The sequence below is a fragment of the Ctenopharyngodon idella genome, chromosome 4, assembly GCF_019924925.1.
Source record: "Ctenopharyngodon idella isolate HZGC_01 chromosome 4, HZGC01, whole genome shotgun sequence".
Lineage (NCBI taxonomy): Eukaryota > Metazoa > Chordata > Actinopteri > Cypriniformes > Xenocyprididae > Ctenopharyngodon > Ctenopharyngodon idella.
In genome coordinates, this window is record NC_067223.1 from 10,543,173 (window position 1) to 10,557,128 (window position 13,956).

Sequence of the window (13,956 nt, forward strand, 5' to 3'; positions counted from 1 at the left end):
TTTTATTAATACGTTTTGATATGTTGATATCATATGTTGATATGATATTGTATTTCCATTTATTATTTTGGTTACTTAACATGGTTAAGTCAATTGTTTTACTTAATTTAAGGAACAACAATGGAGTCTTTCCATGTTTATATCTTCATTTTTTATCATTTTGATTTTATATTTAGGGTGACTCTGTAATACTCTGTCCAGGGACTACAGATGAATATAATATAATATAATATAATATAATATAATATAATATAATATAATATAATATAATATAATATAGACATATGGACATCAATAAACAGCACATTATCAATTAAAATTTTAATATGCCAGCACAGTTTTACCAAACAGTAGAATAAAATATCAAACAATTAGTGTTTCTCCATACATTTCTATTTTAAATTCATACATATAAAATCACTATAAAATGTTGCTCTTTAACATAGTCACTGTAAAAACTGTGGGATTTCAAACATTCACATGCTGAACGGTTTTTGCTACACCGTTTGGTACAAAAAAAAAAAAATCTCATCTAACCAATCACACAACCCAGTCTGTAGGGGTGCTGGGCCACCCGGGACTGGTTTAGACCCAGTGTGAGCCTAAACCTAGTCCACTAGGACTAAAATATCAGGCTTTCTAAGCTCAAACTAAGCCCTTGATGAGGACCGGCTGCAAACCTGGTCCAGATTCAGAGACTAAATGATGTTATTCCATCATAAAAATAAGACCAGTTTTAGCATTAGATAAAAAAAAAAAAAAAGATTAAATAACTCAGCGGTTAAATTACGTCTGTAAATGGTCCGGACAGTAACTTGACTTGTAACAAGGTGGACGTGATTTAGCATGTAGCATCTTCAAAATAGCAACTGCTAAGCAGTGCAAAACTATTTTATCATTCACTTCTGCTTCAAACATTCTCTAGTCTCACAACATCTAAAATAACATAATACAAAAAAAGTTACGGTACATAACCGAGCGTGAAATGAAAACATAATGAACTTTGGATAAAGCGTATGCAGATATAGAAGACGAAGACGTTTTCTTGATTATTTGTAAAACACAGTGAGTTAATATGTAATGAAAAGGCATTGTCGGTGAATCCCGTCTCTTTCCCAGGATGATCAGTAGAGTCTTTGCATAGTGGAGAGGATCTAAAGACAGTCTGTTAAGGCACTGTGACGTGGAAAGGGCTTCCGGGCACCATTTCTTCACCCCATTTGACTATGAGGATGTAGTCTCCTTTCTCCTTCACTGTGTATGTGACATTGTACATTCTGTTGCCCATGTGTTTGACGTACACTTCCTCACAGGGAGTCTTTGGCCCGTGCACTCCTACCATTAACATGTTTGTCCCTGCAAAGAGAAAATAAAAGCTGTTTAGTCATCTGTATATGTGCATTATGTGCATGTGCATGCATAATTTTTACTGCTGAAAAAGATATGTACCTGCTTTACTGCAGTCCACCGTGAAGGTGTTCTTCTGGCCAATGAAGGCTTTGGAGAGTCCGGCCCCCCTGGAGACCACCTTACTGGCATCGGACGAGAACTTTGGCAGGGTAGAGAAAGATCCGGCCACTGAGGATGATTTTGTCACCGTTTCCACCAGAACCGATGACGTTTCGTGTAGAGAGTGTCCACCAGACAGACGTGCACCTGGAAGAGTGAATTTCTTTTCATTGATTTGCTTCATGAAAGATGAGTTGTTCCGTTTGGTGGTTTTACCTTCAAATCATTACCATCTCAATCTCAAGCAAACAGTTTCACACATTTTCATAGTTGTCATAAGCTTGAGTGGTCTCAAATCCACTCCATCATATTGCACAATAATCCTGCCTGGTCATATAATATCATATAACCAAACTTTCCTATTTCAACATGAGTGCTGAAAACCTTTTCAGCTTTTAATTATAATTATTTACTCATATTTATGTATTTGTCTCAGACTTCAAGGTGCTATAAGGGCCATTTTTTTATATGTAAAATTCAAAGAACAACAATGCAGTTTTTTTATGTTTATAAACATTTTAATAATTTTTATTTTATATTTTATTTTATATTAATAATACTTTTTTATTTTTAATAATACTTTATTTTATATTTTGTACTCTGTAACATTCTGTCCATGGACAACAGATGAAAAATACCCTTTGGCTAACTGTGGCACATCTACAGTAATGTTTATTGTCTATTTATTGTTTATTTGGATCCACATTTCTTGCCATAAAAATACACTGTGAAAAGATTTTGGAGGTGAAAATAAAGAAAAGCAACCAAACAGGTGTCACACTTTACCATCTAATTGGACCAAAGGCATTTTGTTTAATAAAATCACTATTCACTGTATAAAGTGGTGACCTGCAATTGTTACCTTAAAGAGCTATTTCTAATTGATTTAACCCATAACACTTAGTTCTTGCCATAAAAAAATAATATAATATAATATAATATAATTAATATAATATAATATAATATAGGTGCTATAAGCGGCCTTTTTTGAATGCCATGCTTAAAAAGGTCTTGACTACCTGACAGATATGTGTCGTGAGAAACCACACCTTTCTCTGTGTCAGTCCTGTATGTAAAGAGCAAAAAAAGTACAGTATAATATAGTGTGTGATGTCTCACCGGAGACTTTGGCTTTGAAGGGGCTGCCCACGATATGCTGCGGTCCTCCATATTTGATGGAGATGAGGTAGCTGCCGGGAGCCATGGGTGTGTAGGTGACCTTGTATCCTTCTGGACACTCCTGACAATCCATCTTCACTTTCGATGGGCCATCAATGGTAACCGACAGAGCTCCTGACCCAGCGTTACACGTGTTTACAATGAAATCTGAGGGTACACCTGTGAAGGATGAGATGTATTGAGTTAATGTATGTGCGTTTGTGTCTTAACCCTTGTGACTGGCTGCTTGGATGGTTGGTGTCATACCTGTAGTTCCCCCCTCCAGTCCAGGCCCGAAAGCAGTCACCATTCCTGGATCTCCCGCCTGGCCCGGTTCCCCTACACGAATCTTGAAGGGACTGCCTGGGATGTGACTCCCATTAAAACGGACATCAATGGAGTGGACGCCGTTCTCCCGTGGAATAAACCGTATGGCATGTTTATCTGCAAAACAGGCATGCAATGTTGAATAAGTTCAAATGCAATCTATATCCATATACTCTAATGTAGGGTGTTGCATTATTTATTGTTTGTTTTACTGTATTTATTGTATTTCCTTGTATTGTATTATGTCTGTATTTCTCTATTTTACCTCCATTTCCTGTTTTTGTAGCGCTTTGGGTATGAGAAAAACGCATTATAAATAAAATGCATTATTATTATTATTGTATAATTAATAATACACAAAATAAAAAAGTATAAAAATGGTTTAATAGAATAATATAATATTTATATAACATAATAATAAGAAGATGAAGAAGAAATAAGAAAAGACTTGAATAATATACAAAACAAAATAATATAATATAATAAAAATGAGAAAATAGTCTAATACAATAACATATTAAATAATATATTTAAATTATATATTATATTTAAAAATACTATACCATATAAATATTAATATACAAATAATAAAATAGTATAATAAAAATTGTTTAGTAAAATAATAATAATAATACATAAAATCATATAATTCATTATAGATCAAATAATTCCCCTGACTTTTTCTATGCTTGAGTATGTGCTCACCATTGTCTAGCTCAGTGATGTAACACTCCTCCACTGCTCCAGACGGTGTGTGCACCTTAGCATCAATCGCTCCTCTCGCTCCGTTCAGCTGCACAGCAAACGAGGCCTCCTGATTCACCTTCAGACCCATCTCCTGCTGAGAGAGAGCCACACAGACTTAGTATTTTAACAATTTTTCAATATCATCTAATCTTCAGAATTTTAAAGCCGAGTATGTAAAGATGTGCCTTTCTCAGCAAGCATTTTCACAAAGGCCAGCATAAAAAAATGTGCTACTGTCCCATGCTCATTTGTCTTTCCTGAGAAACTCTTTCACTCTTTGTGAAGGGAACTGCAAGTACACTTGTCTCGTCTCGTGATAAGCTGTTCTGTGCTCTCCATCAAGTGCTCTCACAGTCTCTCAAAGACTGTGTTGATAAAGGAGCTGCCATCCACTCTCAAGAGTCCCTGAATCTCACCCGTCCCGCTGCTACAGAGAATAACGACCCCTCTCCACTCAACTCAGTGCGTGTGTTTGATCTAGAATCACTCACCTGCAGGCTGCTGATGGTAAGTAGGCGGGCATCATCTGACAGTGATGCAATGGGAACGATGAAAGGGCTGTCTGGGATATGTTCGTCGTTAAATTTGATTGACACCTCGTAGTCACCTGAAATTAAATAAATAAATAAATAAATAAAAAACAAAATAAATAAAAAACAAACAAGACTGAGTGCCATTGTAAAACACATCTGTGTAATTGAAAATTAGCATTAGCACTTACCAGGCTCCTGTACTACATAAGCCACTCCACAGGAACCGTCCTTCCTGTCCTCAAAAGAAATCTCTGCTTTGCTGGGCCCCTCAACAGCTATGGACAAACCGCCAGCACCGGCCTCACGAGTCCAGATACTAAATTCAGCTAAAAATCACACATAAAAAAGGATTAAAAATTCTGTTAATGGCAATAAATAAATAAATAAAAACAAACAAAAACATGCAACATACAAGTAATGTTTGCACTATCCAAGATAAACAGTGCCCGACTTCCTGCCAGTGTTATTTTAGTATTATTTATAGTATATAAATATATAAATGATAGTATTTATTTATATGTTGAATAAGGTTTTATTTGTATTTTATTTTTTTAATTGAAAAACATTTTTATTTTTAGCTTCGATTTTAGTAATTTTGTTATGTGCTTTTGTCATTTTTATTATTTTTTTTATTATTATTATTTTTTATTTCAGTTTTAGTACTTCAGTACTTCAGATTCAACTTATTTTATTTAAGTTAGTTGCAAAGGCAACATTTCTAATTTTATTTTTATTTTTTATAAATTTTCAAATAACCCCAACCTAACCCTACATTTAATGTTATTTAGGCGTTATTTAGTTTTTTAGTTATTTAGTTTTTAAATTACCAAAAACAATTTTTAATAGTTTTAGTTAACAATAGCACTAATGTTGCTTCCTGTCTCTTACCTGGAACTCCAGCCACACCCCTGTCCAGTCCAGTACCACCAGCCCGAACCTTATGGGCCCCTCCCTCTCCCAGGGGCCCCACGGTGAACTGAAAGGGGCTTCCAGGGACATGTTGGCCCCTGTATTTGACATTGACGGTGTGGGGGCCCATCTCCTGAGGCACAAAACGCACACTATATGCACTGTCCTCTCCTTCTACGATCTCAGCGTCATCCGTGTTACCGCTGGGACTCGTCACCTGTGCAGTCATCTCCTGTGTACCTGATTCACCTGAGAGAAGAGAGAAAGATGGATGGTGTTAAGAGCATGAGAAAGAGAGGGGGAGAAGAGAAAAGAGACAGGAACACGTCTGAGACATTGCACATAAAATTTCAGGCATTTCTTCTATAAAAGAAGATGTTTTGGCTGAGCTGGCCACAGAGCTGACGGCTGCTCAGATTTTCCAGCTCGGTTCTCCTGTCATAAACGTCTGCAGTGGAAAAAGTGTGCTCACTCCTGCTCAAAAACCCCATAAACACACTCATACCATGACATCATCACACACACATACACAATAACACAAAAGAAACTCATAAGAGCAGCAAAACTTAAAGGGATAGTGCACTCAAAAATGAAAATTCTGTTATTAATTACTCACCCACATATTGTAAAATAAATCTTACAGATTTGGAACATTTCAGGCGAGTAAATAGTAAAAATTTTCATTTTGAAGCTGTTATACCTTTAACCAGCAATCAATGCACACAAACACACACACACATGCACACACCCTCTGATTGTCGGCCCTGGCCGCTGCTGAAGGTTCCCAGACTCTCCCTGCCCAGAAATCCACCGAATACGTTCCTGAAGGGGTCGCCCCCCACCTGGGTGCTCTCTTCCACCCGCACTTCCCGCTTGGTCTCGCCTGCACGGGTCTTGCTGATCTCAGTGCGTTCTGTGCGCGTGTAGGTGTGGCTGCTGCGGGTGAAGGTACGGGTGAGTCGCTCTTGGGCCGACACCATCTGAAACCAGTTCCCTATAGATGAGGAACCCGGAAGATAGAGGAGAAAGGAAAGAGGAGAAGGAAGAAGGAGGGAAGCGATGAAAAAAGAGAAACTGGAAATGCAAGCTTCTGAGTAGAATGGAAACAAATTCTGATTTGTTTTGTTTTGTTTTGTTTTTTTATCAAAAGGACTTTAATTAAATTCTATACAGTTGCTTACGGAACCACTCTGATTCAAGAGACAAGAAGTGACACATGATAGTGGGAGTCAGTGAGAAACAGGTGGAAAAAGAGACAAACTCTGCGTCTGAATTTGCCTACTTCCCAACTATATAGTAGGTGTAAAACAGAAAGTAGGCATAAGACAAGTAGTATGTCTGAATTCATAGAACAGTAAGAGAAAAGTACCCGGATGACCTCCTACTTCTGATTCTGAAGTGCATCTGATGAACACTTTACTATCCCATGAGGCCACAGTAAATGAGATGTGAATGACAGTTAAGCTACGCAACTGACGCTGGTAGGTCACATGACATTGACAAAATTGTGGATGTAGTACGTCTGAATTTCATTCTTACTACCCATATTCATACTACACAAAACATACGTTTTTAACAGTCATGAACTAAGTATCAAGCCAAATGTAGTTCCTACTAGACATTATGCAATTTCGGAAAGAATTGACACCCCTCCCCATTGTCTTATTCCATCTCTGCTCACCTGGAATCTTGAGGTTTAGGTCGCAAGTGCTGCCCACTGTGGCGATAGAGGGCGCCTGCCTCTTTCTGGTAATACTCTCCTTCATTCTTCCCTCACCCAGAACCTTCACTGTAAATGGACTTCCTGTAGAACAACATTAAGAGTTTAAAAGGGTCATCCTCCTCAGAAAGCACACATCTCAAAAAGACTCATTTTTGAGAGCTGTGCTGTACCTGGCACATGTTGGTCTGCGAATTTTATGTTGATGATGTATGTTCCAGGTTCGGTTGGGCAGTAGGTCACTTTGCATGTTCCGTCTTCCACATCCGAACAATTAATGTCAACTTTGCTTGGCCCCTCGATCGACAGACCCAGACCTCCATAACCTAACATACAGACCAAGTGGGATTTATGTACAGTGCGCAAAAGTAGCTCAACTTTTCAGTGAATACAGCCTTCACAAATCCCAAAATATACTTCAGTTTTTCCGCATATGGTAGGGCATGTGTACAGTGTGCATGACGTAAATTTAATTATTAGCATATCACACATGTACCTTGATTTTTGTTTTGCACTAATTAGTTGGTCCACAAGGTGGCAACACTGCCCCGGCCCGTTGTTTCACAGTTGGAAAGAAATGGTTGAGACGGAACAACAACATCAAACTACTGGAGATGGCAACAACAATATCGCTTGTGTGAGGGTGTTCAACTCGAGTTTAAAAGGATAGTTCACCCAAAAATTATCCCATGATTTACTCACCTTCAAGCCATCCTAGGTGTATATGACTATCTTCTATAGACGAACACAATCAGAGATATATTTAAAAATATCCCGGATCTACCAAGCTTTATAATGGTAGTGAAAAAGCATCCATCCAACATAAATATAATCCATTTGGCTCCAGTGGGTTAATAAAGGCATTCTGAAGTGAAGCGATGGGTTTTTGTAAGAAAAATATCCATATTTAAAACTTTATAAAGTCAAATAACTAGCTTCCGCCAGACGACCGTACGCATGATTTGCGATTTGCCCTTTAAGAGAGTACAAAGACTTTTTTTCACTTATAGCTTCTGGAGAGAAATAGCGCAGATCATGGACAAGGATGAAACTTTCTAATGATAGCTATCAAATGAAGTATACTTTGAAAGGCATTCACGTCAAAACTGAAGTGTACCTTGGGATTAAGTGCATAATGGATACCACATATCCATGAATACCATTTACCTGCACTTCTGGTGTCCACGATGAACTCAGCCACTTCAAAGGTGTGTCCTTCGATCAGACCTTTTCCAAACACCTTCACTTTACTGGCATCACCAATCTCAGACTGGCCCACCATGATCTTGAATGGGCTGTTGGTCACATGTTTTCCATTCTTCTTCACGCTGACCACATGCTCACCGACCTCTTTAGGAGTGAAGGATATTCCTGAAGGCAAAGAGCAACGGGACTGAGGTCTTTGTTCCAGTTTAATAGATTATTTCATGGTAGCACTATCATATCTAACAAAAGCGATAGGCCTCAGGATTTGGCTTTACATCAAAAGCCTGAGCTGAGCTGATAGTTGATTCTCTTTGAAATCACAGGAAGGAGCCCTTACTCTTAAATCAGGTTTTTTGAGGCAAACACTACTGTAGATCAAAAAGTTTCAGTGTCTGATTGCTGACATCAGTCAGAGGTTTCTTTGTTGCTTTGAAAAACCTAAAAAGGTGACTTCTCCAAAAAATTATTCTAGTTTCTGAATGTGTTATAATTACATTCCCAGTCTTCTAAATAGTCTAAATAGTAGTGAATCTTATTTGTAGGGGTGTACACAAACATTTTGTCCAATTAAATACTCTATAGAATAATGTCCTTCCCACTAAAAATACTTGCAAATCATGGTTGATGGCCCTTCAACATGTCCTGCCTGAACTTAATATGATCCGGCTTTTTTACAGGTTGCTTTATCAGTTCAGTCATGACGCAGGTAGGTGCTGGCAGGCTTGACGAGTGACTTACCGATGTGGCGGTTTGGCAGTCTCTTCAGCAGGCAGGGCTCCTCATTGCCAGATGGGGCTCTGATACTCGCGGTCAGGGAGCTCAGGTCCGTCTCTGTGATCTTCAGAGACACGTCTGTGGCCGTGCCAACGTTCAGCTGAGAAGTCCTCATGGAGTCATCGCCTTTATCAAGAATGTGAGAGAATAAAATCAGCAATAATCAAGTGTGACTTTTAATATATATATGTATAAAAATGAAAAAATATATATTATTAAAAAATGAAAAAAAAAAATTGAAAAAATGTATAAATATATTATAAAAAGTAACCGTAAAGACATACATTATTGCAAAAACAAATTCTATTTATATAAAGTTGAATTTCTATTCATCAAAGAATCACGGTTTACACAAAAATATTAAACAGCACAACCGTTTTCAACATTGATAATAATAAGAAATGTTTTTTGAGCACCAAATCAGCATATTAGAATGATTTAATTTCTTAAAACTTTCAGCTTTGCTATCACATGAATAAATTACATTTTAAAACATATTAAAATGCAAAACAGTTTATTTTTAACTGATTTTAATTTCACAATATTACTGTTTTACTGTATTTTTTATTAAATAAATGCAGCCTTGGTGAGCATTTAAAAAATCTTACCAACCCTAAACTTTTGAAGGTAGTTCTTGTTTATTTATTTATTATAACTAACAAATATGATCCAATTATTAAAATAAGCATTCATTGTGCGGGTGCAACCCCAGTTCCGTTGCAGAGAGAAATTATAGGGGCAAAGTGAGAGTGAGACTGGAGGAGGGGGGAAACAGCTGCTTCCTGTTTCTAAAAACTGCCTACTACTTTTAGAAACACTTTACAGATGCGGTTAAATTCTCCAGGTGTGAAGGCATGCGCACACACATAAATACACACGCCAGCTAATTTAGTGATTCACAGACATTATGGAGAGACATAACTTTGCCCTCTCTTGTTCATCCTCTCTCTCTCTCACTCATACCCATATTTGGGCACACACAAACCCCAACCTGTGATCTTGGCTGTAAAGGGGCTTCCAGCAATGTGCTTGTCATCAAACTTGACAATTATGTTGTAGTCTCCTGGGGCCGTTGGCAGGTAGGACACAGTGCAGGTGCCATCTTTATTATCCTTACAGCTGATCTCTGCCTTAGAGGGGCCCTCCACTGCCAAAGACAGACCTCCTGAGAGAAGATGAGAGTGCAATATGGATAGTTAAAAGTCTGGCAATCTGAGACTAATGCAGTGCGACTGTGAGGATGCCAGGCATGGTTTGTGTATTACCTTCTCCAGCGTCCTTAGTGACAATTGTGAAGGTGGCAGGTTTGTTGACCATGCCGTGACTCAGACCAGGGCCATATGCATTCACATGCCCGCTGTTGATGGCATCCACATAGAACTGCAGTGGACTTCCTGTAGGGAGATATTAAAACAGTGTCACTTCATGTTTCAAAATGATAAATGGCAAATATAGACATCATTTAACAGACTAAATTATAAGTGTTGGAGGTAATGCATTACAAGTTATGTAATCAGATTACTTTTTTCAAGTAACTAGTAAAGTAAAGCATTACTTTTAAATTTACAACAAAATATCGGAGTTACTTTTTCAAATAAGTAACGCAAGTTACTTTGTTTTCCAGTTTATTGACTGACAGCTCTCCTTGTTTCCATGTTGAAAGAAATCGGGAGTAGTGCGTTGTGTGCGCTGTGTAAACATGACGGTTATTCTAGAGTAGTTCTAGACTAAATGTGAGCATACATGTACTCATTTACTTCTTCTCCTGCGTCCTATTCGTCTGTATTCCCGAATGGCAGCAGCTGAAAGGCTTCTTTGTTTGAACTGCGCCCTCTACTGTATAGGAGTAAATTTGCATTTCCTTCAGCCTGAAACTTATTCATTTCACTTTTGGTGTGAAAGGGCCTTTACATTTGCCAAAAATGGAACAAACAGCCCAGCCCAGATGAGAAAAAGTAATGCAAAAGTAACGTAACGCATTACTTGTCATAAAAAGTAACTAAGTAATGTGTAGTTACTTTTTTAGGGAGTAACGAAATATTGTAATGCATTGCTTTTAAAAGTAACTTTCCCCAACACGGAAACACATTAAATTTCCAGATTTTAGAACAAATGTCTGATTGTTTTGGTACCTGGTATGTGATTCCCATCATATTTGATGTCCATCTCGTGCAGGCCCTTCTCGGTGGGGGCGTATTTGACTGTCACCGTCCCGTCCTTGTTATCAGTGATGTTGGGACGGGCGGTCTTACCAGAAGGCATACGTACCTCACCTGGAAAAAGATAAAATGCCTCCTTTTTTGAAATATGTTTGCCTTTGCAAGCACCTCTAATGATTATCTATTTGTTCGTTGACAAATTATTAAATTATTTTTTTTATTAATTAATAAGTGTTAATACCTGTAATCTCCCCCTTTTGCACAGTAAATGGAATGACGAGATTGAACGGGCGGAGCATTGGCTCCATGGCATCCACAGCAGTGATTGGTTCCTCCGTGGCCTAGAAGAGAAAGAGATTTTAGCATCACTGCACTGCTAACTTAGGAGAGTGAGAAAGTGCATGCAAAGGGTTAATGACTGGAAAAAATTAAAAACAGACAAGGGCCCAGCCTGGCTGAGCTGCAATAGATGAAATAAATTTGTAAAAGCAGCAGCTACAAAGCCAAATAAAAGAGACTTGTGCAAAACACCGCCTCTGCAATGGGAGCTCAACAACCGATTCATTAACTCTACAAATGCATGACCAGCCAACCAGCCGTTTTAATAACTTGTTAAAAAGATGTCAGCAGCAAAGCTCATGGGAAATTAAGTATAGATGGATGAAATAAAAAGGTGTAATGATAAAAGCTGAGGAGCAGAAAGCATTTAGGATGTTATCTGATGACTACGGGTGGTGTGTACCCAGTGAGGGGTGTAGCCCTTGTAGGGGGCGTAGGGCTGCTGTAACTGCAGTTTATCACACGGTTCCTCAATTATAGGGATGGTATCAGATGCCTGGAGAAGGAGGTGGTCACATGTTTAGGGCTTCACACAACACACATTTACATGCAGCTAATTCAATTCGACCCACTGAACTGGAATTGAATTGCTAAGTTAAATTCATTCTCAATGAATGAAGTACAATAAAAGTTTCTATTTGGGAGAATGATTATTTTGGAAAAACACACCATGCACTAAAGCCATATTTTGGAATTATTTATGATCATCTGGGTAAAAAAAAAGTATGGGGACAAAATATATACAAAATATTTAGTATTAATATGATATGCAAAAATCACTACCCATAATGCAGATACATAATACAGAAGCTGCTCACCACCACATGGAAGGGACTGTTGGGAATGTGCTCTCCTCCAAAGCGAATGGTGATTACATATTTCCCAGGTTCTGGAGCTGTATAGTAGATATCAAATGTTCCGTCCGCATTCTCCACTACATCCACATCTAGCTCCGCACCATCTGGAGTTGATACTTTGCAGGTGACCTTCCCCTTCCCAGCAGCCTTTGCATCCACAGTGATAACGGTCTCCTCGCCAATTTGAATGGTGGGTCCGAGCCCTGAGCCTGAACATGGTACAGCCACAAAGCAATTACAATATAGATTACAATAAATTAGTAACTACACCAATTACAATAAAAAATTCTGCACCAAGTAGACAGAGAGACAGTTTTGGACTGAATTCAAATGGGGCCACTTTATGCCATACATCTCAATGAAAAAGAGTGGCCTAAACTGATCCCACATAAAAGGCTGGCAAAGGTCAAAAAAGGTATCTCACCCAGTCCGTGTCCCCCAATCGACACTACAGATAAACAAAATGATTTGTTAGAATTCATGATCATAAAGGTGTGCATAAGATGCTTGGTTTCAAAAATAAACCAACTAGTGCTAAGATTGCATTTTTATTAAGCAATAAACCACACTAATAATACCTGTAATGAACAGCAATACATTACTATAGAAGGTGTGACGTAGACATCTGTAACTGACCTGTCACATGGCATTTGCTGGCATCTCCACTGGGCAGCGCATGGATGCGGTAGGGGGAGTATGGAATCTCGTCCCCGCCATATTTGATTGTAATAGTGTAGCGCCCTGTCATATCTGGGACGTAGGATACGGTGTACGTTCCATCTCTGTTATCCCGAATATTGGCTTTCTTTGGCTTTCCTTCTGGATCCTGCAAAAGGAATGAGTTGTTAAAGTGTGTTCATGTGAATGATATTATTTCCTATTTCCTATTTGAATACAACAAAGTTTTAACTAGTTGTCGAAATAAATGTAGCCAATATTCAACAAAGCAATATTACTCATACATATTACATATCAAGCATCTCTGACAGTTAGTCATGTAGTGGAAAACCACATGTAGGGTTTAGCCTAAATCTAATGACAGGTCAGTCCACAGTGACCACTAGAGGGCAACATTAAGGGTCCCCTTGACAGTATGGCTGCCTGGGAGAAAGGTTCACTCTCACATCCAAAAACACCACTTTTGTGCAAGATAAAAATGTTTTTGGATGCTTTTGCTCATGTGCAGTTTGGAAACACCCATTTTGGTTGAAGTGAAGTTTTCTCCCTTCCTTTTTAGAATGGGAAGTAGTATGATTAAAAAAAAACAAGGATCATCCTCAAGAAATGACAATTCCCAAGTTGCTTCTGGCTTTTAATTGTCATTGAATGTGGTATGCATGAACCAAGAGGATACAAAAAGTAACACGAAAAGAGGAAAGGTTTGGGGGGGGAGGGGAATGGAGACATACCGATACGATAGAACATATGAAAGAAAGATAGAAATAATGACAGATGGATGGATGGATATGTATGTACATAGATAGATAGATAGATAGATAGATAGATAGATAGATAGATAGATAGATATTTCCCATTTGTTTTCATTATTAGGAAACAAACATGGAACAAGGAGCTAGGGAATAACTAAGGAAAAACTAGGGAATAACTGAAGGAAAAAAAGCAGCCAAATGAGCAGGGGAATTGGGGTAGGGTGTACAGTAGCAAGGGAACAGGTCATGAGCGCTTAGGGGCCCAAGGCTGATGGGAGAAGGACGCCA

At 38.3% G+C, this 13,956-nt stretch overlaps 1 protein-coding gene across 14 annotated transcripts in view; it reads right to left on the reverse strand.

The window, feature by feature from the left end:
• Nucleotides 1-306: 306 nt before the first annotated feature.
• flncb (filamin C, gamma b (actin binding protein 280)) overlaps nucleotides 307-13,956 on the reverse strand; it is a 52,573-nt gene continuing 38,923 nt past the window's right edge. For 5 of the 14 annotated variants that reach the window (XM_051890046.1, XM_051890050.1, XM_051890058.1 and 2 more), the window contains 21 exons: nucleotides 12,875-13,064; nucleotides 12,663-12,686; nucleotides 12,200-12,447; nucleotides 11,785-11,877; nucleotides 11,284-11,383; nucleotides 11,016-11,156; nucleotides 10,149-10,277; nucleotides 9,875-10,048; nucleotides 8,848-9,009; nucleotides 8,071-8,274; nucleotides 7,077-7,229; nucleotides 6,865-6,987; nucleotides 5,932-6,177; nucleotides 5,163-5,432; nucleotides 4,463-4,600; nucleotides 4,233-4,348; nucleotides 3,700-3,835; nucleotides 2,935-3,111; nucleotides 2,629-2,847; nucleotides 1,450-1,656; nucleotides 307-1,356 (listed from right to left, as the gene is read on the reverse strand). In XM_051890046.1, the coding sequence (XP_051746006.1) occupies nucleotides 1,169-1,356; nucleotides 1,450-1,656; nucleotides 2,629-2,847; nucleotides 2,935-3,111; nucleotides 3,700-3,835; nucleotides 4,233-4,348; nucleotides 4,463-4,600; nucleotides 5,163-5,432; nucleotides 5,932-6,177; nucleotides 6,865-6,987; nucleotides 7,077-7,229; nucleotides 8,071-8,274; nucleotides 8,848-9,009; nucleotides 9,875-10,048; nucleotides 10,149-10,277; nucleotides 11,016-11,156; nucleotides 11,284-11,383; nucleotides 11,785-11,877; nucleotides 12,200-12,447; nucleotides 12,663-12,686; nucleotides 12,875-13,064 (3,438 nt within the window). In that variant the 3' untranslated portion in view covers nucleotides 307-1,168. The other 9 variants (XM_051890047.1, XM_051890051.1, XM_051890053.1 and 6 more) reach the window with 6 other exon arrangements.